A 25,525-nucleotide genomic window follows, 5' to 3' on the forward strand; every position below is an offset into this window, starting at 1 on the left:
CAACCCACACAGTCCCGACAGAGCAGATAAGCTGGGCCGTTCGAGTGGAAAAAGAGAACTTTAACTTTAATTTTTGCATCTGTAGAAAGACTTAAGATTTGATACCAAGTTTCAGAGGCTGTAACTCGACAGGATGACTAGCAGCACAAAAATTCAGCAGCACAACAACTGATCAACACTGGATCTGAGATCTGTGCTGCCCTCACCTAGTTTAACTTCAGCATTCTCAGTCAGCAAGACGTTCTGGCCCTTGATGTCACGATGGATGACGTGGTGGGCATGTAAATGGGCCAGACCCTGAAGGGGGGGGAGAGACAGACAGACACGGGACATGAGTGAGAGAGGAGAGGAGGAGAGAGGAGAAAAGAAGAGGAGATGAAGAGGAGGGGAGAGGAGAGGAAGCTCACTCTGAGGATCTCTCTGGAGATGTAGGCGATCCAGTCTTCCTTCAGCTGGTTCCCCTTGGTGTTCTTCACCAGGTCTGTGATGGAACCAGCTCCACAGAACTCCATCACCAGCTACACGACAGACACAGAATATGAATCATCAGAAGATAAATCAGTCATACCTGACCAAACTTTGTAATATGAACCAGCCTGAATATAAAGACACCACAGTGGACTGAACGAGTAAAAATTAGAAAACACTAGGACGTTAGGGAGAACAGAAAAAAAGGAAATATCACAGAGGTTAAGTGTGGTGGCTACATGTTTTCTTTGTTGCATACTTCTTACTCAAGCCTAATTTCTTGGATGGATTTGAGGACTTACCCATAGCTGGTCATCGTGTCCCGGGGGGCTTTTCTTAATGAAAGCACCATAGTAGGTGGCTATGTTTCTGTGGTGGGAATACTTCTTCAACATATTGATCTCCAGTTTAATTTCCTCCTCTTCATCCTAGACACACACACACACACACACACAAAAACACACACACACAAGTTAAAAAGAGGGCATTTGTCCTTGCTCTGGAAAATCTTTATGATGAAATGCAGTAATCACTGTGTGGACATTGGGCCTTTAATCATCATTTGGCCTTGAGTGACGTTTCATTTCACATCCAAATCAATTCACTTCCATATTTAGGGTCATAGCAAGTGTCAAGCTATGTGACAACGCCCTAGTGTGGTTTCAGCTCAGTCTGGCCAGGCCTTATTCATGTCTAGGACTATATAACAATGCAGTATGAGTCGTTCATTTACTGGAAAATGATTCCTTTGTTTAGGGATTAATGATGCATGAGTGAGTCTCATTGTGAGTTGATGTGTACAGTAGCCATTATTGTTAATCCCTTGTTAAAAAAAAATACACACACACAAAAACCCCCGCTAAATATACATTAGATCAATGGCAAATCCCTCACAGATATACATTAGTATCAGGCTAACATGATCCTGAGTAGATTTGTTTAGAGCTGCAAATTAAGCTAAGAACTGACATTAGCACAACAACAACAAATTCAGTGTATACTGGGAGTACACATGTAAGATGAATAAACTGACAGTAAATTGATGTCTTTCATAATCAAATACAACCTAAAAACACACATGCTAAGTGTAAGAGCAATCAGTGGGTTTATCCAGAGTTTAAAAAAGCTACATCAGCTGCCAGATGTAGCTTTCACACGGTTCAGTCTCTGCTGGAAGGGGCCTTTAGTGCAAGTAACAGGAGCGAAACCTGTCCAGTATCACGCCTTCGCAAAAGGTCATAACTAGCTACAGCGCAACTCCCTGCGTGCACCCAATAGCATCTTGACAATGATTAACAGTGACACGCTAATTGAACACATGCAGGGATCTGCCTGCGAGTGGTGTGCTTTATGGTTACACGGCCCTCTCCTATAGAAAGTACAGTGGGAGGAGTGGGAGGAGGGGGACCAAAGGTGGGGGTGGATGTACACTATTATCACTGCAGAGGACAATGTGGGAGTTTGCCTCTTTATATTATTAATTAGCCCTCGACTACACAGCACTGAAATATCGAGAAATGAAGAATAAGGAATGCTGTGTGTGCATATTACCACGCTGTTTAGAGTGCTGTGCATCACCTATAGCAAAATGGCAGTTAGCTGTGTATGCAGGCGGCCATACTGCTGCTGCATGACTCGTTTGAGTTGACGTAAGCCTTTCTGTTGTGCGCACTCCCCCTCTCCAACTCACCCCCCCATCTACCCCCCTTTCTGCTGTGCAGCTGTTGGATTATCACACTCCCGACTGTGAAAGCCTCGCTGCCACAAGTCACATGGTGAGGAGGAGACAGACACAATCATATGGTGATGTGTGTCAGAGAGAGAGAGAGAGAAGAGAGAGAGGAGGAGTGGAGCTTTGGTCAACTGAAGGCGCAGAGGATATGAGAGAAAACAATATGTCAACTCAACATTTATTAGTCTGTGGTGCTAGATCACACGTAATCTTTATGCATGATTCAAGAGGATATGATACAAGAGACAAATATGAGAGAAAATGCAAATTTCTTTAAGTCAATGGACGTTTTTGGAATTTTCAGGATCAATCATATGGAAAAAATCTGTTTGTTAACAACAGCAAATTTAAACAAATCTGTAACAGGCTCAACAGGAACGCAGAACAGATGTTAAAAGCTACGTAATATATTTCAGAGGAAAAAACTCCAACAAAACAGCAAGGATATGATGTAAACAGCATTTAAAACCACAAACAACAAATATGGCCTTTACCAGTTTGTCAAAAAGTAGTATGCAGCAGCTACACAAACAAAAACAAAGGCCAAAATTGTTCAGTTTATATACAAACAGAAAAAATAGATCCTCAAAGTAGAAAGGCATTTTTAGCTTCAGGCCCGTATGACGGCGGAGGAGAGGAGTGTTTGGATTTGAGAATGTGGAGCAGAGATGAGAATGTGGGTCAGAGTGACACTGGACAGGCCAGCATGCCTGTGGATGAGCTCTAGTGCAGCCAGGACAGAGGAGAGTGCAACATGGCCTCACTAACCCACAGAAATCATCAGGTTATAACTGATTAGCAAAAACTACAGACTGATCGATCAGCTCTAATTAGGCTGTATATGTAACTGAAATGTTCTAACTGTATACAGCTAAAAAAGAAAGGCTCTCTGTCGACACTCACACCTCACAAATTTAAACCAGAGTCACACACTGACTTAAAACTCACGGTAGGTGAGTTAAAGGTGGAGAGACAATACATGATGAATCAGTCAGACATGTGCAGCTAATAAAAGTCTGGCTTGGTTGCAGAATGATGTGTTATAATAGCTGTCTGGCTGGAAAGTCTACAAGCTAACCTAGTATCAGTCAGTGTTATCTACTAATGTGTACTGCTTTAACATACAGACATGTTAAAGGGAAACCAACTGTTGGTTTGCACTTACAACATACGGTAAAACAGGTTTTGCCTCAGAGGTATAGGTAAAGGAGCCTGCTTTATGTGACAAAAAAATCCCATTAAACAGAAGCACTTCTGCCTGTAAGTTCCTACATGTCTTTCAGGCACACCTTGTGTATGAGCAGGAAACAGTTGGGCAATATTCTCTGTACTGGTTATACATGATAACAAATCAGTCAAGTGTATTACTCTGATTCATCGTGACGTAGGCTTATGTGAGGAGTGGCAGCAGGCAAGTCAGGACACAGTCTATCTGCTGCTGCGTCACTAACCTCTGTCAGGCTGATGATGATCACAGTGTTGGGATACACTGGGAATACTGTATGTGTAAATGTGTCCTTATAAGGGGAGTGGTGCATTGTTGAAATTTAGCTGATGACTTTAGTTTGCTACTTTGCTCCCCAAGGGAAGCTGATGAACCCAGGGATAGGATTCACCAGTAAGGCCTGTTATTGTGCATGTGTGTGTGCGTGTGTGTGTACAGTATGATTACGCCCATACTCCTCCATCATTATTATAGCTGTGTGGGTGGTTGGCCCTGCTGGCCTTCACTGCTGCTCCTCTGAAACCCTCTGCTTTGTGTTTCTACATATGTGCATGTGTGGTTGTGTGCCTGCTCTCATCTGCAGACAGGACCTCCCACAGCTGAGGGCAGCCCGCTGGCCGCTAAATGACGCACTTCACTCAAAAAGCATCCTGTTGCCTCTGCCCTTCCCCTGCTGTTTATTATTTGGGGGGGGGGGTCATTAAAAAACATGGCATTTTCTTCTCTGCAAGCCCAAACAGATTAAGACGTCAGATGTGATGGAATGTCTACAGATTTTAATATTAACCAGACAATAAGGGCAAAGACTCAAATATATCCAAGTACGATGTTCCCAAAGAGCATCCAATTTTCATATTTGACCAATTTTTTTCAGTAGATGCTGCAGCACACGTACAGCCTCCTCTTCACTTGAAGAGGTTGCGACATAAAGCTCAGCAAAAACCAGCTGACATGTCTAATCTGTAACTCTCAGGGAAGACTGGAAAATCACAATGTACAAAGCATACATGTTAAACCTGTTACTAAATGTCTGATTATGTTTAAGATTAGTCACGAACAAGCAAACCTGCATGATAGGGTGCCTTTATTTCCACAGGACTTTGCAGCCCTTTGCAGATCACTGCTGCTGCCACACATGCTTCCACTGTGATATCAAAGCTGAAACAACATATAGTTTGGGCTTTACCTCTGTGACGTCCATGACCTTGATGGCAGCCAGCTGTCCAGTCTTGACGTGTCGTCCCTGCGAAGAAACAAAACAGAGGTGAGCGTTCGCACTCCACATGGCAAACTCATTGTGCTGTTATTAACTGTCAACTGGGTGATGATTAATGAGCTGAGGAAGCTTGTGCACGTGTTACTGCCAGAAACAAAGAGTGTGAATGCATCCCACTGTGCTGCCTGGTAAATTTAACAAATGCACAATTTATAAGTTGTGAATTTGTATTTCTATACACTCTGTATGTAGGGCTGCAATTTATAGTCTCATCTACATATTGTTTTCAAGATTTGTTAATTAAAATGTCAGAATATAGTGAAAAATGTCGATCATAGAGCCCAAAGTGATGTGTTTGATTGTCTAACAGTGAAAAACCCATCAATATTCAATTTACAATGAAGCATTTTTGTTTGAGGGACAAAAAAAACAATTAATCAAATATAAAAGAGGTTGGAGATTAATTTTCTGTTGAGTGACTAATTGATTAATCAGGTGATGCTGCGCTGTGCGCAATGTGATAATTTGTGTTGTATTTAGATCTGAGATGAGTTGTTGATTAATTGATGATTAGAAAATAAATCCGCAACTATTTTGAATACCAGATATTTTCTGATTTCAGCCTCTAAAATGTGAGGATTTGTTTTTTTCTCCATTTTACATGATTGCAAATTGAATATCTTTGGGTTTTGGACTGTTGTTTGTGAAGACATTGTCATTGACATTTTATAAACAAACTTATGACAAAATACACAAGAAAATAAACTGATTCACAAATAAAATCAATCAACTGAAATCAATTATTTAACTGTTCACAATCTGTTTACAATCTCAAGATACATGTATCCCACAGCCCACATAAACTTACTATAAACAGTACACACCACAGATGAACATGTTATTCCCAAGCTATATAGACCCAACATTCCCAGACTTCTCTGCTCTCCCAACACCCCACTGCCACTCCTTACATAAACAAAGGACTGAAATAGAGGCCTCTCTTCAACCTCCCCCCACCCCCCGCCCCCTGACTCTGAGAGGAGATAAAACATGGGACATTTTTGGGAGCTGGCCCAGATGGGTACGGGTATTCCCCTTCTTCTCTCAGACAACGCTGCAGTGATACTGCTGGTCACTGCAGCAACTGTCTCAGACACACATACATCAACACACTGTACAGACCTCGTGCACGCTTGCAGAAGGGTGACACGTATAAAAGCACATTCTTACCAACTCAGTCACACATATGGACACCCCCACCAACACCACAACCATCATCTTAGCCAGTGCATTCCATAGTCAATTGAAACTGTATGGATTATGACAATAAAAGCCATGCTGGCTTAGGGGCCCTCTCTTTTCACCGGGCAGGAGAGGGGGATAAGAGACACTTTACAATGCCTTTAATCCTCTTCACTTTGATCCCAGGGGTCGCCACTACAAAAACAACACTGAAGCTGACATTATGGCTGTCAGCTCCCTGCGTACAAGCTGCTAGCGCTGACGCAGTCCACTTTGCTGGGTTCGCAGGTCACAGGTGTAACCAAGAGGAACTCAGCAGTCAACCTCAAACAGGACATTACTGTGGGTTCTGGGAAAATGTCCGAATGACTAATCGATTAATTGAGAGAATAATCAACAGATGAATGGATAATGAAAAGCTCTATTATATTACTAATGAATTAGTCAACTAATCAGTAAACAAGCTGGCAACTCAGCTGTGTGCATCAGTTCTCACTATGTCTCTGTCTAAAGCAGCAGTGTCTAAGTTTTGGGAAAGGATCTTTGTTTGCACCTACAAACCCTAAAAGAGAGTCAACACTGACAGGAAGCAACGCAGTTTAGAGAACTAAAGGCCACCGCACAACAATGCACCTGCAGAGGTTAAATGGTGTCATATTTAATTTCCATATGAGGCGACTGGTTTCTCTTTCACAGCCATAAAAATTTGCACAAAGAAAAGAGGTCAGGAATTGAAGAATCAAGAAGTCAGTCCTGTATCTGCTCTCCAGAAAGCACTCCAGCTCACCAACAAAGCCATCCATCTCTCTTTTTGGCTGTTAATAAACCAAAGCTGTTAATTCTTACAATTTTAAATGTGTGTAAACCTACAACAGCCTATCAAAAGTGTCTGTTTACATTGGGTTTATTGATGATTTAAAGACTTAGTTTGGAATAGATACCTGGAGGTGAGGATATGAATGTGCAAAGTGTTTTTTGTTTTGATTCCTTCTCTGTGAGCCTGAAGGATTTATGGTCATATAAACTCAAATGTCTCTCAGCTTCTGGGTGGAGATAGGGTTATCTAGGCCACAAGGTTATTGCATTTTGATACCACAAAACAACTGAGGTTACACAACATTAGGACATGAGTAATGAGATGAGTGCCTGGATCACACACACAAGTTCCCTGCCGTGCTTTTATCCCCTCCCACCAACCAGCCATTGTCCTTGGAATAAGGAAAACACTGAGCAGTTACTTTGGGGTTGACACTGCACTGCACAAGTCATTACAGATGATGTGAATCAGCACGAATTATAAATGGGCAAGTTTTTGGAAAGTTTTATTTGGAGAGAGGATGCAGCCAAGTTTGCTCAATGGATCCTGCAAATCTACTATTAACTAGGTTATTCTAGGAGGGACTGGCAAACAAAATCACAGAGAGGACCAAAGTCAACATCATATCCAGCATACTTCTCAGCTATGTATTCTCAATGTGACCGTAAATCAGCAATTTTAAGGTTTCTTTTAAAGGATCATTTTCTCTGTTAATAGATTAATCATTTTACATAAACCAGTGATAACGTATCAAAATAATCACAACTGTAAATGTAGTTTTTGTGCCCTTTTGGTCTTAACCAAACCCTTTATCTTTAATCTTTATTTAACAAAAAATATAATGGACTGCAGCAGATCCAAAGTGGACTTTTCTGGCCACCACAGATATTGGTATTTGAGAGCTGAATCTGAATCTGACTATATGTCACTATGTGCTTTTTTTAAGGATAACCAACCAGGCTCTGCTCCTGCCCTGAGTTTCAACATGAATCCAGCACTTCTTGGCTTTGGACAGGTTTCTACAGTAACTACACAACGATTAACTTATTATGGTTATTGGAGAGCACTTCTAGCCTTGTGAGCCATAAATTATGCTCCTCTCATTCACAAGGATATTTAATCATCGAGCACAAAGCGTAATTTGTGCTGCGTTCATGACCGACCTAGGAAAAGAAATGGAGCATCTGGCTTATTGAACTTGTAGTGTCACTTTTGAATGATGGCAAAACGTGATGAGCAGAATTTTTCGTCAAGCACTGACGGTCAAATGCAGACTGAACACATATTCCAACTCATGTCATACACGCGGCTTTTGGGTCACAGAGGTATAAGAAAGAGTATCATGGACTAATTTGAAGCATTTGACATTCGGTTACCATGAAGAGGGATCAAGGTAAATAAAGATTTCTCAGGTCTAATCTTGGCAACAGATATCAAAAACTGATCTTGTGGATGGACACAGTAACATGTAGTCTAATGTCCACTGCGCTCTTTGCCAACTTACCACATGTCATCCTGTCAGAACTGACAAACCACATGACAACAATTTTCTCTCCTGACTTTTTAAAGGCCAACTGTCTTATACAGGGCTGCAATTAACAATTATTTTCAGTAGTGATCAATTAGTTGGGTATTTTTACAATTAACTGATCCATCATTTAGTCCAAGATATGTCAGAACACAAACAAAAATATTAATTTTACAATGATATCCAACCGAAAAGCAGAACATTCTGAGAAGCTGGGAAAAAGGAAATGTTATGGATTTTCCTCAATAAGCCACTTAATCAATCATTCGATTACGAATTTGTCAACAATTCTGAATATCGACTAATCGACTGACCAGTTCAGCTCTAGTTCTGTGGTTGGGCCCCTGCGACACAGACCTTTGAACGGATATGGGGCTGTGGTTGGGCCCTGAAGGGCCCCTTGAAGCAGCCAGCTAGGCGTGGCTGCAGAGGGGTTATCTGAGGCACCGAGCTATCACTCAGCCCTCCCTGGCCTCCATCTCCACTCCTCCATCACAGCTCCTCTTAACCATGGCCAGATGTGCTGCTGGCCTCTCTCCAGCTCAGCACTAAAACCACTGACTGACTTACTGCCTACAGAGCCAGAGACGTTATGTTAAAATCTACCCTAAAACAAAATACGCCGTTCTATGAGAGTTCAATTAGCAATGCTGTGGAGAAATCTCACTCAACGCTTGAAACTCAATAATCGAGGCTGCTCTATTAAACTGAGTGCTGACATAAGGGGTAAGTAGAAACTGAACTTTCCCATTAAATGTGTATTATTTCACAAGCATGTATAAACAAGAAACTGTGCCACCAGTGCCAGTTAAAGAAAACACACTTCAGGTGCTGTCACAATGTCCACAATGTTTCACCCTTAGTGGTGTGGATACAGATTTGTACCGCACTTAAATTAAGAACAGTTGTCCAAGATCACTGTAGGGAAACTAGCGATTCATGTTTTAGGGTGGATTTTCACTTAACAGAAGTGAGCAGTAATGCTCAGCAGTATCGTTAGTGGTCTGCCCACAGAGTCAGTGTGGACAAAGGGGGGTGGGAGGGGAGTGCTGTTTCCCATACACTTTCCTACAAGGCTCGTACCCACTGCATCCTGATTGACCAGCAGCACACAATGAACCTCTCCCTCTCTACATCTCTCACATTAATGCATGATCAATCTCACTTAGCAACTATTTCAAAACCTGCGGCTGGCTTTCTCTTTCTAACTAGGTCAACCTACGCTGCCATTGCACAACAGAGAGCTCAAATTGAGCGACATGCTTTCTAACTAGCCGTGTAGGTGCAAAACAAACTCGGTTTTATGTTATTAGTTCACACAGAGAGAGGGAGGGAGAGAACTGCTGGGTGCCGAGGTTTGATTCCTCAAAAGGTCACCGGTGAAAGCGTGTGTGTGTTAGCTGGTAGAGCTGTGGTAATGAGGGATGGATGAACACCCCCCCTCCACCCCGTGCGAGGTCATGTGAAGATCTAAGGTGACATTTGAACTGGCAGAGTGAGTAGGCAGGTGGACAGAAGGTGATAAACAGGAAGGTCACAACCTCCATCTACCTCAGGGAGGTTTTCAGGCAGATGCAGCGCCTCCAAAGATATGAACACAAGTCCATTTCAAAACTTGCTTACACACACACAGATGCACACTTCTGCAACACATGTATCAGATGAATGTCGGGGAGAGAAATGATCAATCAGCAGTAAGCAGCAGCACATGACATCCAGGGCTGTGCCTTGCCCCCGTCTCTCTGGGCCCTACCACTTTATACTGCTGCATACCAGCATACTGACCCAATTCTCTCTATCCCTCTCTCTCTCTCTCTCACACACACACACACACACACACACACACTTAGCCTCGGCCCTGCTGCCTCCTCTCCAGCTCTCCCCAGAGATGTGAGGATGGAAGTGGCAAAGACAAAGATGCACAGAGCGAGAGGTGGAGGCTGAGGGAGGGAAACGGTGATGTGAGCGGAGGGAGGATAAAAGACAAGACAGCGAGGGGAGAGACGAGGAGAGAGGCGAGAAAAGACGTGAATGGGAAGGGGAAGCGCGCACGGGAAGCTGAATAAGAGTCTGAAACGAGAGGCCAGTTTGATGTGACTGTGCATCTATTGATCAGAGTGCAGCAGCTGGCTGCTGTAAAGGATCAAAGATGCACAGTGGAGGCTTTCCTCATGACTAAACAGGAATTAACAACATTGCAACAACACTTGAACGGTGTGAAAATTAAAGAGAGAAAAGTCAGTAACCAAGTGATGCAAACTATGGCTGTGTATGTTTATCCTCGGCCCTGGTATGATGTCATCTGCTTGTTGTGGAAATGGTTTTTCAACTGTATGTGGTATGAATAGAAGCAAGTTGCTTAGTCTGGAGGAAATCCCATCCCTGATGTGGACTGAGGTGCAGCACGTTAGCACATTAAAACAAGAGATTTCTCAAGGAAATGTGATCTTGAAGAGAAAAGAGCTGTCGACTGAGTAAAGGCACTGGAGAGAGACAAGCAAGAGACTGTCTCGTCTGCCAGTGCCTTTGTGTCTCATCTCAACACCACTCGGGTAATGAGGTGGCTCAATGAGCTACACACAGATAGCACGATTTGCACACACACGCACGGAGTGACAAACACAGGGATTTTTGTTCAGGCAGCGTGGCCAGTCAGGGGACGCCGCGGGTCTTGTGACACCCATTAGGGAGAGGGTCACTGTGGGGGAGATGGGGACAAAAGAGATGCACGCTGTGTCAGCTCGAGAGGATGCAAAGTGGAGGAGTGTGTGTGAGAGTGTGTGTGTGACATTCACTGCTTTCACTTGAGCTTGAAATGTTTCGCACATTTCAACTATTCAAAAAAAGAGAACCGATGAATATTCTTACAAGCCTGCAAGCTAACACAGTGTGTGTGACAGAGGAGGAGAGAGAGTGTGTGTGTGTGACACAGTATGGGACCCTGGCCCCTGTTGCAGCATGGGTGACACATTCAACACCCCCGGACTCTGACCTAAAAGCTAAACAACCAATCAGCACCCAGGCTCCCAGGACCTTTACCAAGGAGTCCTATACAAGTCATTCATTAGGCAAGCAGGCAATCCTTCCACTGCTACAAGGTCTGCGTGAATAACCAGAGCAATATTCATTAAAAACAATTCAGCATCAAAATTATTTTTATAGCGAATACAATTCTGAGTTTCTGTTTGTCTTGCTTTGGGGAGCATGTTTTTACATCAACAATTTGACGATTTCCATGTGTGCTGTCCTTGCTAAAATGTGAAATTTAAACATGAATGCATGAAAAACATTCAAATATAATATGATAAAATGATTAATAATATAATACAATAATCAGACTGCATAAAAGCTCTTACAGACAGAATCTGCATAAGATCAATGAAGTCCATCATTTTGGTGATCTCACTGCTTGCTCATTTGACCTGATCTTTACTTTCCAGCACCAGCTGATTTTATAAAACCCACACTCTTCCATGTCTTACATTTCCTGAGCAAACGCTCAAAGCACCTTGTTGCTTTAATCGCTGACAACCATTGCCCCGAGGTAAGCACCAGTCTCGCCCGCCGCCATATGGCACTGGTAGGCATTTAACAGATTGCGCGAGAGGTTCCACTCCCTCCTCAGCAGCAGCAGCAGCTCCCACCCTGTGTGCCCGTCAGGCGTAGCTGGGACCCCCTGAGGACAGGGCTTCTTGTCCTGAGGGCAGGGGCGAGGCTGCCCCTAAGGTTGGGGGAGAAAACAAAGGAAGGAGATGGAGGAGGGAGAGGAGGAGCTGCTGAGCTTTAGCAACGTAGCATGAGCTGCTCTTGAATTAGCTCACTGGAGGAAATTTGTCTTCATTTTTGAGAACATCCAACGATATCATGTACAAGAGAGCAAGTAAGGCTACTAAAAACTCATCCCATCATTCAGTGCTTTTGCCGTAGTGAGTGTTCAGCTGCATGACCTTGCTGGTGATTGTCAGTGAGTGCTGGCACCACACCAAAGACACCCCACTGCATCCAGTCAATTCACCACAGATTTAAACCACTGGATGAACAGCACACATGCGTGCACATGGAACACAGACGTGACAGTATGAAAATACTGTTGGGCACAGCCTTGGCACGCCCCGTGGATGCATAGCAGGCAGGGGAGGCAGGTCAGCGGGGGCTCTGGTGCCTCAGGCCTGACTATATATGGCCATTCTGTAGAGCAGAGGGAATCTTCCCTGCATACCACGCATCAATTTGAGGAATTATGTCTCTCTCTGTGTTATCATTACTCTCTTTTTTTTTTAATCCCTATATCCAGAGTGAGGCACCTGAGATGGTCTACTGAGCCAGCTGGTCCTGGGCCAACTGATAAAGAGTGAAGGATGGGGAGAAGCTCAGAGAGAATCTCTTTGTGCAGTGCAGGAGCAGAGCGTTAAACGAGCATGGATACAAATGCATTAATCTAAAATAACCAAAGATTTGAGACCAGCTGTGTGTGGCAGACTTACTCTAGTTGTTTACTACAAACATGGAAACCAGTGTATTGCAGGCACTGCTTCACCCACTGGTTTATAGCGCAAACAAGCCAGCGCTAATGGCATTTCTGTGCCATTTTAAACTTAAGTGAGGAGTATGGCTACGGATGTAATGTGAGGGATTATGCTGTTGCAGCTATGGAATTCACAATGCAACCCTGCAACAGCATTTTCTAGTAAAAATCCAAATAATGTATAATGTTGCAATAAATTCTCTTTATGGCCTCATTTTCAGCACAACTATACTCCAGTACTTTTCAAACTGCTTATAGATCCAGGGGCTTCCACTTGTATCAACCAGCTCACTGAAGCAAAATGAAGTGATTTGTTTAAAGGACTTTTTAGCTATAACATAGTTTTCATTATGGCCGTCAGTCAAATATTGCTGTGCTGTGTTTTCAGAAGTTCACTGTAATCTGGCACCCCTCCAGGAGCAACGGCTGCCCTCTTGGCACGGAGCGGAGCTGGAGAGCCAGCAGCGCAGCACGGCCACAAGAACCTTGACATGGCATTTCAGGTCTTAGGGAGCAACTCCGTTCTTTAATTTTCTGGGATAAAATGCAAAGCTGAAATCAGTGCAACATCGCTGAGGTACATAAATTGGGTTTTTGTGGGATCTGTACCCTTGACCAGCATTAACAGGTCTTCATATCAGTGGGTATTATTTGAGTTTTTTCAATAAAATACAGTCTAAAATTCGCCAAAATAATGATTTAATTTAGGATTTATCTGATTAAAGTACAAAGCTGCAAATCTGACCACATATTTCAGTGCATGACAGGTTCTTGAGGCAGAGCAATTTATCATTTCACTACCTCTACATGCAGATTTTTAAACAGAACTATTTCCAGTTGCACCTCCTCAATTCTCTCATCCACCAATTCTGACTATCAACAAATACAATGGGATCTATATGAATTAGTAATAAGACTGAATATCATCTGAGGGTGACTTTGTGATCAGCTTGTGGTAAGGCTGTCAAAAGCAAGATATAAATGCAAAAACTTGACTCTTTCTGTGACTTGACTCAGCCTTAAATAACAAACCAAAAGGAATCAAAAGTCACCACAAATCAAAGAGTAAAGAAGCTTGGTCACATTGTGTTATCTAAAAAGGGGCCTTGCAAACTGTGACCAAGTGCTTGACAAAGCAGAAAATGCCTCAGAGGGAGAAGAAACTCCACCCCGTTTTCAGTTTAGAGGGAGGTGGGGGCTGTTGTGATTATTCAGTCAGGTTTGGCGTTTGAAACCCCTGCAGACAAACACCTCCTTTCTGTGAATCTAACTGACTGACTGACTGAGAGACCCAAAAAGAGCGAGGAGACAAACTCAGCTTTGTGAGAGCGGAGGGCAGGTTCTGTCTGGAACTGGACAGCTGCTCCTCTACCAGTTGCACCCCCCCACCCCCCCTCTATCCCCGCGCTCCTACTGCACATGCTCGCGGGCCACATGCTCATTCAACTGGTTTACATGACAGGCAACACACTGATCGACAGCTGATCAACAGGAAGCTGCTGCAGAGGGCTACAGTGAGCCATGATTTCACTATAGACAGTTTGGCTTATCTCGTGCAGGCCGTTGCGGTCGAGTCTTTGTGTCAACCGCAGGCTAATCTGACAGCCCTCTCTTGTACAAGCTCCCATTCCCGCACAGCAGCACTTGCAAATAGAATTAACACTGGACTGTGAATGGAGTGGAGATTAAAGGGACAAAAAGAGGGAGAAGCAGTAATTCTCTGTCCCATGCGCCCAGGCTCAAAACCATCTGGTGGGAAGATAGCACATGAGCATCACACTTCCTAATCACAATCATCCGCTCGCTCTCTCTCTCTGCACTGCACAGGGCTGATTTCAGGTGTGGTAAGCATATGTGCACATGCATGCAGATGGGTTTGCCTCCACTGTGAGTAGAGGCGGGGGGAGATCCTTGGAGTTCAGTGCACCAGGGGATTGAATGCAGGTCACTGGAGCACTGTGGGCTGTCAGAATTAAATACTCAGCTTAGCTTGCTGCTTAGTGCACAAGCAAATTGATGTTTTTTTGGCTAGCCTGCTGGTACTAGCCTATTAACAGCCTGAGCTGTGCTTAGCAATCTAGATGTGTGCTTAACAAATCTTAACACATCATATATAGCAGTAGGCAACAAAATGGGGCCTCCACTGAGGAGCTAGCTGCAACATTAACGACAAAACAAGGCCTGTTATAACATTAGCTAAAGACAGATTACTCTCCAATCCCAGGCAAACCCTCCACCAAAACACATCGACCACATCTTTGACTTCCAACACCAGCGCTCGCCGCCTCTCTCTCCTCTCCTTGGTAATATCTTTCAACAGCCGCAATGTTAATTTTCAACAGAGAAATGTGACACCAAGAGCAGATGGCCCCGAGAGTGGGATTCCCATCCACTGAACTGGAAAAGTCCTGATTTAAACAGGATATGAATTTTGGTTTTGTTTTAAAAAAAAGATGAAGGGGCTCAAGACATGAACAGAAATGTGAGATCAGCAGGATTAGTCCTATGACAGATAACGTTTCTTCATCCTTGCCTCCTCATCTACTTTTCAGTAAGACAGGTGATGTAAGATCGGTGATGCATCAGACTGTAGACTGTCTGATTCACTCCTTACACACTCCCAGCTGAACAATTAACAGGCTCTGATCAGACTGGTGCCAAAACAAACTACTCTCACCAGAAACTAATATTACATCTACTGTTCTTTCAACTTAACCATCAGTGAAGTAGTCTGGATAGCATCATCTACATCTCAACGGTCCTTTTAATATCAGCTCCTTTGTTCCCAGACATGATAAGGGGAAAAAAAATATTGGCTATGCTGAGCCTGCACTGTGAAAACAGGACAGGCCATGCACTGCGCCTCCAACCAACCTTGTATACTTGTCCATAGGTGCCATTTCCAACTACCTCCACCAATTCAAATATCCCAGCTGGATCCTGAAAAGAAAAAGAGAGAAACGCGTTTCAGGTTAAATAAAAAGCGACGTTAATGTTTTACATTTATAAACAACACTGTCCAGTGTGAGCCAGCTGTTGCGCCCTGGTTTACCCTACATGCCAAATGCATCTCGAACAAAGGAAAACCAGACACTGGCAACACCTCGCTATGGCTCAGCGGTCATTTTCAATACTTCAGCTCTAACAAGAAGGGACGTTGGAGAACAGGTTAAAACTTGCTAATGTTAGCCACACAAAAAGACGTGTGTTTTACCGAGAAATCTTAAATAAAAGACAGCAAAACAACAAAAAAAACACACAGAGAGAGGCTCGGTTCGGCAGCACTCACCCGCAATGAAGCCAAGTCTATGTCTACTAGACTTTTAGCTGGAGAGTCGTTCGCCATCTTTCAAACAAAAGCCGAGCTTTCCTTTGCGTTTACAAGAAATGTGTGTCGCTGTATCATTTGCAGGCTCTTCGGCGGATGAAATAAACAGAGGCCGTCGCGTATTCCTCTCTATGGGATCCGCTTCTTAGCTGTAAATGCTGGAGTCTCGCTACTCCATGTTGAGGTGGCAGCAGCGGGCTCCCTGTCCGCTCTCTCTCAGCTTGTGCCACTGGTGTCAAGCTAGCCCGGAAGCTTAGCCTTCCGCTGAAGACTTTCAATATAAAAGCCCCACGTTCATCGTTTCCAAGCAGTTGTGTGGGATTACACTGAAAGAGGAATTAAATATGAACGCAAACAATATAGTAATTGTTTCCTTAGCTTATATTCAAGGCCGTTTTAACATAGGTAATACTGACATTATCACAGTGTAAAAATACCCAGATAAAATGTTACTTAAAGAAATGAACTATGAGCACAATGTGTTTAAAGTATCAGAAATGAAAAACTCATTGCAGAGAACTATACTGCTGTACAGTATATATTATAGTATTGGATTGTAATTAATGATGCATTAACATGCAAGCATCACTTGTGTTGTAGCTGGTAAAGGCAGGATTAATTTGAAGCACTTTATAATCCATAACAATGCACAATAATTAATTAACCAATTAATGCATAATAATTAGTAATTAATTAATTAGTAAGTGAAGCTCTCAAGTAAATACAGTGGAGTAAGAAGTAATAATATAAGTAGCATAAATGGAGACTACAAGAATTACTTAAATTGGTAACTGTAACTCCTCTCCATCACCTACATTAACAACAAAATTTGCCAAATAAAATCATATTAAATCAGAGCGTCTATTAGTCGATTTTCCTTTTATGTTGATAGTCAAACTGGGTGATTTCCGGTTTTATCCTGCCTGCTTGTGTCGAGCTCGACGCAGCTTTGATTTAGAACCGCACAAACACAGGAAGCCGGTCGGCTTCTCACAGAAAGAAAAGGGCTGGGCCTCGATATAAAAAGCATGCATACCGAGATTTTTAAAAATGCTTTAATGCACTATTCTTTACTGACTCTACTCTCTGATATAAACCTCCATATTAGAGTAAATACTGTTCACACATGCAGCAAGGCAGGGGAGATAAATGGAGGCAGACAGGAGCGGACCCCCCACCACACAGCATCCTTGTGGACATGCGCATCTGAGACTTCAGTGTCAATATTGGTAATCATGGGTGTGGCAAGTGAGCAATCTCAGGAGTGATGTTGTGTATGTTAGAGCAGTGGACTCTAGAGTGGAGTCTCTGGAGCAGCATGGGACACAAGGAACAAATAAAATGATTTAATTGAAGCCAAATGTATGATACTGGCTTTTAAGGGATGTTTGATGGGATGTTTCACTATGTGTCCTCTTAAAACAGTGATATATAGCTAAATAATATTTTATCACAACATGTTTTTCATTTGAGTACTTTGTCAGTGGTGATTTGCCAGTATTAGTTTACTTCCTTAATAACATGAAATTGGTTAGAGCTCAGTCAAAGCAGGCAGTCTGTACTCAGCCTGAGCTGCAGCTTCAGCTTCCCGTCAAGACAAATCAATGTACAGGATACTGATTTCTTAAAAGCCCTGTTAGCAGTGCACCCACGGGTATATAGCTATATGTAGTATAGTATACGCTATATGCTAGAGGAGCTAAATGAAGAACTTTTTAAAATGCATTGGCATTTTACAACAATACCAAAATAAGAGGCTGTGTATGTTAAAAGGAGCGCAGGCAAGTCCACTGCAGAGAGGGAGAAATGTTCAGCTGCAGTGTTTCAGTTATTTATCACAACTCCACAATGAAACATTCAAACAGACAAAGCTGATCTGTTGGTTAAACAAACTTCAACTCGAACATTCAAATGTCATGGCAGGACAAACCAGTCAGGCAGGATGTGGTGATTGGTGGGGAAACACACACACACACACACGAGCATGCACCAGCGCAAAGCCTTTACAATCAAGGTTATACTTAAGACACTTAACTATCGCTTAAGCTCCGTAAATCAACTTAAATCTATCTGCTATAAGGTGAGCTTGTACAGATGACACTGATAACGTAAATCCCATTCCTCCCCCTTCAGGATTTGAATGTTTGCTGCTGATAAATGGCCATGAAGTCATTGTTTTGCCTTTATTCCTATGCTTCATGTGTCAATTCAACAGTTCAACAGTCGTGTGTTGACATTAGAGGTTCAGCAGGTTTGAGGCTTTGTGACTAAGCAGTCAAATTTTAAATGACTTACTGCCACCTTGTGGATATTTGATATTATTGCAGCAAGTGTTTCCCTTAAATGCAGTGATTAAGGTGAGAATATCCAGCAGAGAAAGAGCATGTTCTTTTATTTCACATAGAACTTTATTACCAACTAGTGTTGTCCTTGTATTGCAACCACCTGTCCAAAAAAGGTTACCAGGTGTTTGCAGGGAGGCAGTACTGTCTTACAACCAAGACACTTTTTTGTGCCACTTGTCGGCAAGTTAATAATATTATAAATAGCAACATGTAATACAAATGTTGAGTTGCAAGTCATGTTAAGAACATTTACACAGTACATTTCTGATAGAAAAATGATCCTTTAAAATCCAGTGCCAACTTTTTCCTTCAAAGTTCAAGTGCCGTTAACAGCTGAATAAATGGAGTCAAAAAGGCAGAACAATGGCTACAGTATGGATCAGGGAACAACCAAGGTCTTTGTCTCAGGGTGACAGTTAATTTTTTGACCATTTTGATTGATTTTGATTGATTATTTCGTGAGATTTGAAGAGCAATTCACTGTCTTACAAGACAGTAATGTGCCTTGCATGAAGCAAAAATCAATGAAAATATAAAGAAAATATAAAAAGTTAATTCTAATTTAGCTCAAAAAAACATAAATGAAAAATGGTCGCAATCAGTCCTGTTCACTGTCTTAACATTTTAGTGTCCCTAATACAGACCGTCTTGGCAAATGTCTAGCATGACAGCAAGAAGTACAGAAAAGACACATTTGACACAACATGTCCAAAACGCAAAGCACTGTTCATAGCTTTCGTTGACAGGATGAGTCGTTGAAACGGGTGATCCATACAGTGCAATATAATAGCTACATTACAGGGTAACGGGCCTGTATCCCTGGTATTACAGAGTACACCTCTTTGACATATAATTCAGTCATAAACATCAAATATAAGTTAGCACGTGTTCTCCTTTTGACCTGTACCTGTATTTGATCTTTCTGTTGACCCTTTTCCAACACAAAATGATGGATTGTGCAGCTTTTGTCGCTGCTGAAGCTCATTTTGTGATTGTGTTGCCTGGACACAGCAACGCTTTCTTTCACTGCACCATGATGCTGACGACGTGTTTATCAGTTACAGCTCCTGCCTCCATAAAAGCACTGTTAAATATCGGAATATTAGGCAGCACTTTTTCAGCGACTACAAATAACATTGTAACAGCCTGTCAGTTCTTCCAACAAAAGTGCTTAAAATAAGAATAAAGACATTACAGTGTGCCAGTTACTGCATTCAAGCCTTTCAGGCCTGTCAGTTTTGTTGCACACAGTCAGCTACGATACATCTCTGTCTCAGTAAACCAAAGATGTTGAGAGGATTTTATATGAAAACATGTCTTTTAGTCAGTGTTAATCATTTTAGTTCAGTAGAAAGTCAGGGCTTGGGTAGCCAAACAGACTAAAGTCACCCTGGTAACGCGCATAGAGACGCCTGACGTCTCGCTTGCTAATGCCTGAGAAGTAGTGCTCCACCTTGGTCCTGTTGTAGCGGGTGATGCCTGGAGGAATGGCCGGGTAGGACACCAGCTGGTCGATGCCCGCTGCTTTGAGGATGTAGGGGGCGTCTTGCTCCAGCGTCTCGTGGTGGCCGACCGCACTGTACTGTATTTCACATGGTGCGCACAGCTCCGCGTAAGTCACCCAGTGAATTATGTGCTCACCGAACTGTCGGTCCATGCGGCGGCGGCCCTCTACGTCGCCCAAATAGCGGACAAAGTCTTCAAAATGCAGCCCGGATGCGGCAAGATCACTGTCACGGTGGCTTTTGCGGTACTTACGGATGATGGCTGGAGCGATGTCATGCTTGTACCAAGGCTCAAAGCGTGGGTTCTTCACAAACTTGTCCTTGAACGCAGAAATCAGGCGCTCAAAGGGATCTCTCACGATGAAAAACTTAAAGTAGGTGTTTAATCTGTGGAGGAAAAGAGCAGGGATTCAGGAGTAAATACTTATTCTGTATTGGCTGAACTGTCACAGAAGACTTCGGACATTTCTGCACTCTTGTTGACCATCGTAAAAACTCAAATCATCCGGCTAACTGGGCCACATTTATCACAGCAACTCCAAACTAACCTGTGAGTTATGTCCTGCGGCGTGAGCGACGAGAGGCGGGGCAGGCCGTTTTTCTCATGGTCATGAACAAGGTTTTCTGGGATCTCCTCCACAGTGGAGAAAGCTCCTGCCAACAACAACATAAATCATGAATTTAATTAGCTAAGGAAACAAACAGACCTTCAGTCATAAAGTGTAATTTAATTCTTAGAATGATTATGACATGCTTTGCCTGTTTTTGTACAGCTAACTCGCAAAATCACAGCTGGTGTTTCTCAGCCATTCCCTATCATTATAGTAAACATGTGCTGCTATTACCATCATCCGGTCCATACTCACCATTGAGCACAATGAGGACCTTCTTCCACTGCGTGTTGCCCACTTTAGGCGTCTGGCAGAACAAGATCTTGTGTTTGTCGCAGACAAAGATGCGGTCCAGGACGAACTTGCTGATGGAGACATGAGTCAAATTCCTGAGGCTGCTGTTCTTACACACACTTGAGAGCAGCTCGATTCGCTTGTCAGCGACTGACTGCCAGTCTGCCGCTGTGGGTACTGCTGAGGGCTGAGACACACAAAGACACAACACTTGTGACTGACAGCCATCTTTTTGATGTGATGGCCTTATTGTTGCAGAGGCTTTGTTGATGATGGAGTACTCATAGCAATAAGCAGTATCAGTCACCTGATTTGATGGCTTTGGAACAGGTTTTTCTGGCCTGGAAACAGGGATGGGTTTAACCACTTTGGTGCCTGGCACAGTCCAGCTCTGACCACCAACCCTCTCTCCATAATCTGCAAATAACACGTTAGTCAGGGTGGTTATTTTAACCCCTAATGTGACAGCCTGTAGCAACCTAAATACGAAACAGCCTCTTACCATCCACAGCTCTGAAGCTGATGAACTTGCTGACAAACATGAGGATGAGCAGCACCCAGCCGCAAGCCCCGAGGAGCAGCCAGTGGTGCCGCATCGCTTCGCACATCAGCCGACGGCCATGGAAACACTGAGCGGCGCTCCCACCCTGGACACGAAGACGGACAGCTGGCTCAAGACTGTACCTGACTAGCTAGCTGTTAGCTTAAATATTGTTACGGCCAATACTAGCGTGTCGGTTGTAAACAAACCAAATCGCGTAACGGTAAAGCTTAGCTAACACCTACTGCTATCTGCGTGTCAAGTTAAACTAGCTGGAGAAGTCTCCTTGATTAGCTATTAAATGGATATTATATAAAGCCAAAAGCTAACGTTACTACTTCCAGATAGTTTATATGGTTAGCTTCCAACGACTAACATTAGCTTATTCAAATACAGCTGCTACCATTAACTACATTTAATCTAGCTAAGTGGTCAGTTGACGTAATTAGCCTGCCAGCTAGCCACACCTGTCCCTCCCAGACAGTCATTAGACACGAAGCAGACAACCTGAAGCACGCTACTCTTTCTCAGCGAGGTTAATTCAACATGTCAACAGCGGCATAGAGCCAGAGCACCTTCATCTCACCTTTTTGTTGAGTTACAACTACTTCACAGCCGCACAAACTCCGGAGAAAATGTTGGACGATGCCATAGCGTCTAGCCCGCTGCGACCCTGCTCTTCACAACATCCGACTGCTGACAAAACAAGTAGCTCCCCCTGGTGGCGAAGCGGTGGTATCGCAGCTTTTCATTACATTTCCCCTGCCACTTAATCAGTCAATTTCATCTGGTCTCTATATAGTGATAATGCCATCTAGGGACAAATAAATCAGCTCCATATTGTGATAAACAACTAGGATGCTTAAGACTGCAGACATGATGATTTTGCTGGGATAAGCACATGGCTAATGAGAGGCACAGTGTATGTCAGCTGCTCCTTTCTAAGGCACTGCAATAGCACTTATTTCTTTCCTCTTAAGTTATATACTTCATAAAAATTATTGGATCTGAATTAGTAATGACAAAAATGTATCCCTTGTTGGATTCTTCTCAACAGCCAGTGTCCAGCTGTAATGTTCATCACCTAACAGCTTATTATGATACATCTGTGATCTCTGTCTGATACCGGAGAACAAAGCATCCCAATTGTATTAGAAAACAAATATTCCCCTTATTGTGTGCCATAAAAGATTCCATAATACCAGTCCTTAAGGACAAAAAGAAAGTCATTGTTCAAACTCCCTTTTCTTGAGAGAAAAAAGACAATTACTGTTCGAATCCATCAAAGAGGGGAGCAGTAATATTATAGTCTTCTTAATAACCATGTTAACATGAAGTATTACCCAGAGTGATGGGTTAAAAGGTTGAGCAACACAAGGGTATATTATTATGTTGGATACTGTTTCTCATTCCTCTGTCACAGAACATTAATAATATGACTATAAATCCAAACCTAAGATGAAAACCAAATTAAAGCTTCAGTTTAATGCAAAAGCAGAAATAAAGACACAACACGAGAGCTCCTTTTATTCATTTATTCCACTCGCAGAGGGGACAAATTTAGTTTTCATCAACATTGACTGTCTGCAGACCTGTTGAAGGAAAAAAAAGGAGGGTTAAACAAATGTCTTTATGGTTTCATTATTTGAATGATTAAGTCTTTGACCAGCATGTTTACCTTTGCATGTGGTGACAGGAACGTATGTGACCAGGGTGTACAGTTTGTTGGGGGAGTCCTCGTCCTCATTACGCTTCCTGGACAGCCGTACGCGTATCCTGTACGGCACGTTCCTGCACAACAACAACGCAACAGTTACCATCTTAGCTGCAAGCTGATATGTTGCTGCAACATTTACACTGGCCAGCAGATGTGATACAGCTCAGATACATGTTGGGAGTCTGAGTGTCAAAATATTTCTATTTCTTCATTAGTGTGAAAAACTGTGACCTAAGGAAACATCACAACCAACGAGAGGTCAGAACCAAAGCAGACACTGCCGCTCGCTTTGTGTACAAAACCCACATTCAGATCCTGGGAACTTCAGGGAAAAACTAAAAACCTGAATTATGAACAGCTGACCCTGTGATTAATATTCATCTTAAGGTACTGAAAATGGTGCATCCAATATATGCAGACAGTAACTGAGCATGTTTCCTTATATCTTGCACTCTCCTCTTCTCTTTCCTTGCTGACAGTACAACTCACTCAACTCGCACTAAATCGTCCAGTTATTTACTATATTCATTAAGCACAGCATTCAGACTATATTGCGTTTCTACACATCTGTCTCCATTGTCTACAGAAGGCACATCATGTCTGAGCTGTTATTCCACCATAAAACATTGTTTTGTGAAATGCAGTGTTGTACAATTTGATGACAATTTCTTAAACCACATATTAGAGCTTCATGTAATGCATACATGTCCTAAATTCAAGTTTGTGGCAGTTACTAATTGCCAGCCAGTGACGTAAAGTAAAACCTGTAGCTCACATGGTGCACAAACAGAACAAAAAATCTCACTGAAACCATCACTTTCCCCTGCCTATACAGTGAAAGCAGGTCTGTGCTTCTGCAGTCAGTCAATTAATTGAGCCCTACTTGGCAGTGTGCTTTAGCTCAAGAGAATCAACAGCACATCTCACCTGACACCCTTGCTCCACACTGCCTTGTTGAGGCGAGTGTCAATGCGCACATCAGGAGTTCCCATCTCCTTCATGGCGAACTTGCGGATCTCCTTGATGGCACGGGGAGCCCTCTTCTTGAAGCTCCTGCAAGACCACACCAGCATTAACACCACAGAATCATTCATCTCTAAGAGTGACATTTAACTTTAGTCATTCATCCAACACATGCTCCATCAGAAGATGTGACTAATGTCATTTCATTGGTTCTGAATACAGAGTAACTGTGTGTTGCTATAGTACTCACACTCCATGGATGCGCTTGTGCACATTGATGGTGTACTCTCTGGTCACTACCTCGTTGATGGCTGAACGCCCCTTCTTTTTCTCTCCTTTCTTGGTTGGGGCCATCTATAAACAACACATTTGGGTTATTGTTATATTATTTGGTCACGTGAAGCTTCTTAGGAATTGCTAAATCGTCGCTACACCAACCCACGCTGGCAAAACAGCAACATGAGGTTCGCTATTTTGACGAGAAAATGTTCTTCTGCAAACTTCAACCTGGCACCATTTTACTACACCAAAAAGCGTAAGCTAACTTAGCGCAAACAAACCCGCGGGCTAAAGGCTAAAATACACAGCAATATGTTGAAGCAAGCCGCCATTCAGAGTAATAGTAGTGGTTTTATTCTTCAAGCAATATATCATAACTTCTAGTTCAGGCAGTACTAGCACAAAATAGCCACCATGGCTATTTGGAGCCACCCCGGTTTAGTCAATCGGAGCGCTACCATTCGTCGCTTTTAATCATGTTTTAACATGTTCATCCACTTCAAAAACCTCATATAAACAACAATGCAACATTAATATGTATGTTTATACGTGAATGTTTGATCAATTATAGCGTTAACATGGCAGGATGGCGTTAGATTGTAGAAATATAATTTCCGAGGAAAATACTCACATCGGCTTTTGCTTGAGGCGGAAGTCGGAAGGACGGACCAAAAGCCAAGAATTGTGGGTAAAGGAAACCGGTCCGTTTTAAAATGATGCCCGTCAACTAGAACGGTACAAGGTTCCTAGTGTTGACATATCGCATTTTCAAGTTATTTGTGTTCATGAAGAGGGCAGACTTCACCAGCGTGCAATCTGAAAAAACGAAAATGAAATACACTTCCGAGAAAAGGATTGTTGAATAGAATTTTGTAAATATGTGTACCTTATGCAAGCCTTTTAAAATAACGAAAACTGTGAGAAGTTTTTTTTTTTTTTTGTGTATCAGACTATTTAAACAAAACATAAAAAATAAATGTTAAATATGGGTAGTATTTATATTTAAGTCTCTATTCTCCTTGTGTCAGATTCTTTTCTTTATCAACATATAAAGTTTGGTATGCAGTAATAATTTACAAAAATTCACTCATTCATTGTACAAGCCAGCTTAAGACAACATAGGGCATTTCAGCCATTCACAATAGATCACATTTATTTTGTGTTAGGATCATCAGATGGTATTTGACCA

The 25,525-nt window shown here is 42.7% G+C and overlaps 3 protein-coding genes across 3 annotated transcripts in view; all 3 read right to left on the reverse strand.

Moving 5' to 3' along the window:
* LOC108872984 (mitogen-activated protein kinase kinase kinase kinase 4-like) overlaps nt 1–16,340 on the reverse strand; it is a 33,580-nt gene extending 17,240 nt beyond the window's left edge. Inside the window, 6 exon segments of the mRNA XM_051065974.1 lie at nt 207–297; nt 408–518; nt 771–896; nt 4,612–4,668; nt 15,628–15,693; nt 16,043–16,340. Of these exon segments, the coding sequence (XP_050921931.1) occupies nt 207–297; nt 408–518; nt 771–896; nt 4,612–4,668; nt 15,628–15,693; nt 16,043–16,099 (508 nt within the window). The 5' untranslated portion in view covers nt 16,100–16,340.
* A 2,116-nt stretch (nt 16,341–18,456) lies between these two features.
* On the reverse strand, nt 18,457–22,091 carry chst10 (carbohydrate sulfotransferase 10). The gene is made up of 6 exons (XM_018660983.2): nt 21,964–22,091; nt 21,339–21,483; nt 21,144–21,253; nt 20,798–21,023; nt 20,480–20,585; nt 18,457–20,318 (listed from the first exon to the last, which is right to left on the reverse strand). Exons 2-6 carry the CDS (start codon nt 21,442–21,444, stop codon nt 19,766–19,768), a joined length of 1,101 nt encoding a protein of 366 aa, XP_018516499.1. The 5' UTR covers nt 21,445–21,483; nt 21,964–22,091; the 3' UTR covers nt 18,457–19,765.
* Nucleotides 22,092–22,898: 807 nt separating this feature from the next.
* Nucleotides 22,899–25,110, reverse strand: rpl31 (ribosomal protein L31). Its single transcript, XM_018660985.2, has 5 exons — nt 24,968–25,110; nt 24,308–24,411; nt 24,022–24,147; nt 23,056–23,168; nt 22,899–22,969 (listed from the first exon to the last, which is right to left on the reverse strand). Exons 2-5 carry the CDS (start codon nt 24,409–24,411, stop codon nt 22,938–22,940), a joined length of 375 nt encoding a protein of 124 aa, XP_018516501.1. The 5' UTR covers nt 24,968–25,110; the 3' UTR covers nt 22,899–22,937.
* Between the last annotated feature and the right edge of the window lie 415 nt (nt 25,111–25,525).

Source organism: Lates calcarifer, linkage group LG7_2, assembly GCF_001640805.2.
Source record: "Lates calcarifer isolate ASB-BC8 linkage group LG7_2, TLL_Latcal_v3, whole genome shotgun sequence".
NCBI lineage: Eukaryota > Metazoa > Chordata > Actinopteri > Centropomidae > Lates > Lates calcarifer.